We start from the raw sequence: 4439 nt of genomic DNA, 5'->3' as shown, positions 1-4439 counted from the left end.
CTCCGGCCCTGCCCAGCGGCTGCTCCCCCGCAGACCGGGCCGCTCGACGCGCTCCCGGCAACGCCGACCTCGCAAGACCCCGCCCCGCAGGAGCCTGGGGACGGGAGGGAGGAAAGGAAGGGCGTGACCCAGTCCCTGCCCCGCGGGACAGGCCTGCCCTACCCAGGTCTTCTGCTGAGCCGCACGGGGCCGCCCGCATCTCCCGCCGCTGCCCGGCACAGCCCGGGGCCTGTCCGGAGCCTCCCGCCGCCCGGGTCCCCCGTCCCGCGGGCTCGGGGGTGGATGGCGCCGCTGGAGCCGGGCATCCTGGGGTGCAGGCCCGTGTGTGCGACAGCAAGGCAGGAACGCCGGGGGCTGTGGAGGAAACTGTTTAGGTGTGCGGTTTTGCTCATCCTAAAGTATCGGTTGGTTGTTCTTTAGTATATTCTAGATTTTAATTACTTGGATTTCTTAATGAAAATTTGTGCAGCACAGATTCTTCAGGAGCACAATAAGGGCTCTTTGTGTTTTCCTGTCTAAGTAGCCTACTCAAATAGCAAATGAGAAATGCTGACTAAAGCAAGCACATGAAGGGGAACAGAAGAATGCTGACACGTGGGGCTGTGGTGTGCTTCCCCAAAATAATAAGGGAAGTTTGAAATGGTAACACTCATGTTTGAAAACAATCTGAAGTTTCTGAGGAAGAAGCAACCTGAAGGGTTTGAGTCACGAGTATCCCAGGCAGGACTTGGTTCACGTTTTCTCAGTCCTACGGTAAACCATGGAACAGATTCCAACCCCTCTTTGTTGATGCATGAATCACACTACAGAGCCTGATTACTAGTTACTATTGTATGGCTTTGAACAACCATGTTCCTTTAACGCACTGAAGAAATATGTGGGCAGCTCTACTTCCACAAGCAAAACATTTGTTTTGAACAGATTAATTACAGTCTCTGTAATGAGGTTCAAAGGTACAGTATTATTCACTAGCAAGATTTGTTTAGTTATGTTTATACATTTAGACAGTAAGAAAAAAAATCATGAAAAAATGAGACAAAAATAATTTCTTTGCACACCTTTCTGTGGAAACAAAAATGTCGTGCTGGATGAAACAAGAGATCCATCTGCTGTTGTCTCTGACAGTGTCTGTGAGAAGTACCAAGTGTTTCAGAAATTTTGCATAAGAGTTAAAAATAGTGAAGTTCTCCAGATCCTTGTATTCTGCTCTCCTCCTCCTGATGATGAGGGTATCACCACTCCATCTGGCACTGAAGTTGTTGGTGCCCATGAGGAGTCAGTAGACATGAACACAAAAGTTATGCTCTCATACTTGGGTTTTGCCTTTGCAGATGAGGGATGAAGAGAGTGGGCTGTACTGCGTGTGTAATAGTCCTTGCAAGGTCTTGTGCTGCAGTGTCAGTTCTGTTTTGAAGTGCAGGGGGGATTTACACTCCGAGGCTGCTGAGTTAACACTTTGGGAAAACTAAGCCCAAAGACAAGTTTCCCATTAAGGTGGTTTTAAAGTGAGATCAAAAACTGCTCTGAAATCGTGTAGGCTCTTAAAGGATTAGGGCAGGGAAGCGTATTTTTATGTCATTATATCATTACTAAAAAGTGCATGTTAATGAAGAGTTATTAAAGATAATGTTTTTGAAGAACATGAGAAAGGTAGACAATGAAGAGCGACCCTGGATAACTATCTCCTTAAGACTTCCCATTTAATATTTACCTATGTACTAGAAACAAGAAAATAGCTAATAAATCAATAATTTTAAATTAAACATTGTGTCAGAAGCAGGTGTTGACACCTATCATGAGTAAGAAAGCCAAGTTCTAATTTCAGTATTTTCTACCTTTTTATGTTAAGATCTGAAAATGTTCTGCTCTTCAGAAGTTCATTGCTTCCGTAATGTGAACAGCTGCTGTTGTAACGTTTTTGAAGGGTAAAACCAACCATGATAAGACTACTTTCTCAAATAATAATTCGTGAAACAAAAATATATTCATCTTTCATCAACAGCTGGCAGATAGGCCATATTAATACAACTCAGAATACTCGGGATTATTGACAAACATATGTGAATATCCAGGTTTGTAAGATGTTAACTGGTGCCAAGACTTCATTTAATAATGATTGCCTGGAATTTAGTATTTCTCCTAGGTTCTGACACTTTGTTATATCAAGATTTCAGGACTTTAGTCACTTTGAACTGTACTTTATGAGTACAGCCTCCACTGACTTTGGTGGAATTATGCACAACAAAAGAGACTGTTCATTAGGAGTGACGAAGAAAGAATTTACCACGTAAGTAATAATTAAAGGACAAGAAATTCATATGCATGAATATCTGCATAGGGGCCATGGGGGTTGTTGGGATGGCTGACTTTTGAAGTGTGGCAACATTCAGATATGAAATCTGGTGTAGCCATTCCCCCAGTGAACAGACTTGTCTGTCAAAACCCAGTACCTGGCCCATGTCTGTGTCCTGCATTATGGGGATGTGGCTCTACAGGTTTCCACGCACTCAGATCCTAGGATAAGAGCACATACCAAGAAGCTCGGAATTCTTTTCTGAATTGGGATAAAACTGAAAAATATGGGAGTGCTTTCTTGAACTAGAGCCTCAATCACCAACTGAGTTAAACTGGATTTTTAATACCTATATAATTACTTCTGAGAAAGGGTTGGTCTCCTAAACTTCAGAAACATCATAGTGAAAAATACTAGGCCTCATTAGGGGAATTTCTTGTTAAAATTACAAAGTTATTTTATTTCAGTATTGACTTTTATCTCCTTATTGCTCCCTCTCAACATACATGATGCTACAATGAGAAATTGGAATACTGAGAGAATGTCAGAACATCTGGAAAGTTTAAGTTTTTCATAAAAACAACATTTTCCTCAAAAAAATCTGAACAAATGTAGTTGCACAAATAGAACAAACAAGTCTAGCTAGACTTTGTTTTTAATTGTGTGTTACTAAGACACTGACAATGCTCTGAGCAGATGTGCAAATTTTGGGATGTATATATGTATTCCCTTGTCCAAGTTCTAAGTTAATAGACTTGGTCCATGCATGATTTTGAAAGCTTTTTAAAATTTGTGTTAAGAGCCTGTAGCAATGCCACCACTGGATTTTTAATTATTTTTTTTTTATAAGGAAGTGTTAATTTTACAGAATCTTTTTAAAGCTATGCTGAGTTTTCCATGAAAATCCGTTTTGTTCTTTCTATGGTAGCATGTTAGTCACATTTACATTGCTGTAGAAACAGTAAAAATAATTTTATCTTTTGCAGTGAGTTTCTATTATTTCCACTAAGGTAGACTTGGCAATTAGGTACATTCAAAATGAGAAATATTCACTTCAAACATGAGATAGTTTGAGCCGGTACATTGTGTGCTGTATAGGAAGTTGAACGACTAGAACGCTTTGCTGCCCTCTAGGTGATGAATATTTAGCTAAGCAATATTCTGCTATTTTGCAGAGCTCAAAAAGGATTTTCTATAGATAGGATTTGAAATCTTCTACGTGTTTTTGAGAGTACAAAACCAGTTACTGAAATGCTGAAATTAATTTTACAAATCATAAACTAACTTCTAAGTCTATTGATTTGCTTTGAAATCTCTATCAAGTATTTTGTCAAGCAGGTTTTATCTTTCCATTAAATTTGGAGATGTAGTGGACAAATAAAAGTGGTAACCGTAACACCAGAAATTACGTTTCTGCTTTTATTACTGGTTTCTGATAGGGTTTTGAAAAAGTGGATGGAAACTAAAGGATGTATTGTGGGGCTACATAACACGATTTTGTACTGAACTGAAAGACTGCTGAGGTTTCCAGACTTCAGGGCTTCAAAATGCAGTGCTGTATTCTGTGAGCGGCTCTAAAAATGGGCTCAGCACCCTCTCTCAGGTCTCTCTCGTGGGTTCTACAGAAGCAGGGCGGTATGGATGGATCTCGCCCTCCCCGGCTTGCTGGATTGTCTTTGGGGTGCCACTGAAGAGCGGGTGCCACCTACTGTATGGCTTTGGAAATCAACTTCCAGCAACGTCTACTTGCTCCCTTTGCTTATTCGCAGCTTCTGAAATTCTGCCTTATATATTTTAGTTATTTTCAAGAAAAAAATAGAATCGAAAGTTCAGCGTTGAAAAATAACAATAATTTTTAAAGGCCCGAAAGCAACACGTAGTGCTACAACTTACAAAGCTTTATATTATATATATATTTTAAGGCACAATAACGTTGGAGCCTCCCACAGCTATGACACCGCCCTACAGTTTTAACCTAACGACCACGCTTATAATAAAACACGGACTCTAGAAGGCCATTTAATACTCTTCGACGCCGGGTGCCCTTACGCGTGGCGGATCAAGCGTGTGCAGCGGGCCGAGCCCCGCCTGTACCTTCTGAGGCGTTTTCCTCGCCGCGGGAGCGAGCTCAGCTCCGGGAAGTTGT

General features: G+C 41.3%; 1 protein-coding gene across 1 annotated transcript in view; it reads left to right on the top strand.

Moving 5' to 3' along the window:
* The first annotated feature begins 639 nt into the window (after positions 1-639).
* The window catches only part of FGFR1OP (FGFR1 oncogene partner), a 22266-nt gene continuing 18466 nt past the window's right edge, over positions 640-4439 (top strand). Inside the window, exon 1 of the mRNA XM_009995657.1 lies at positions 640-753. Coding sequence (XP_009993959.1) covers positions 640-753 — 114 coding nt within the window. The remainder of the gene's footprint in view (positions 754-4439) is intronic.

Source organism: Chaetura pelagica, unplaced genomic scaffold (genome assembly GCF_000747805.2).
Source record: "Chaetura pelagica isolate M959 unplaced genomic scaffold, ChaPel_1.0 scaffold954, whole genome shotgun sequence".
NCBI lineage: Eukaryota > Metazoa > Chordata > Aves > Apodiformes > Apodidae > Chaetura > Chaetura pelagica.
The sequence above is the reverse complement of the archived record's forward strand: the minus strand, read 5'-3'. Positions and strand labels throughout refer to the sequence as shown.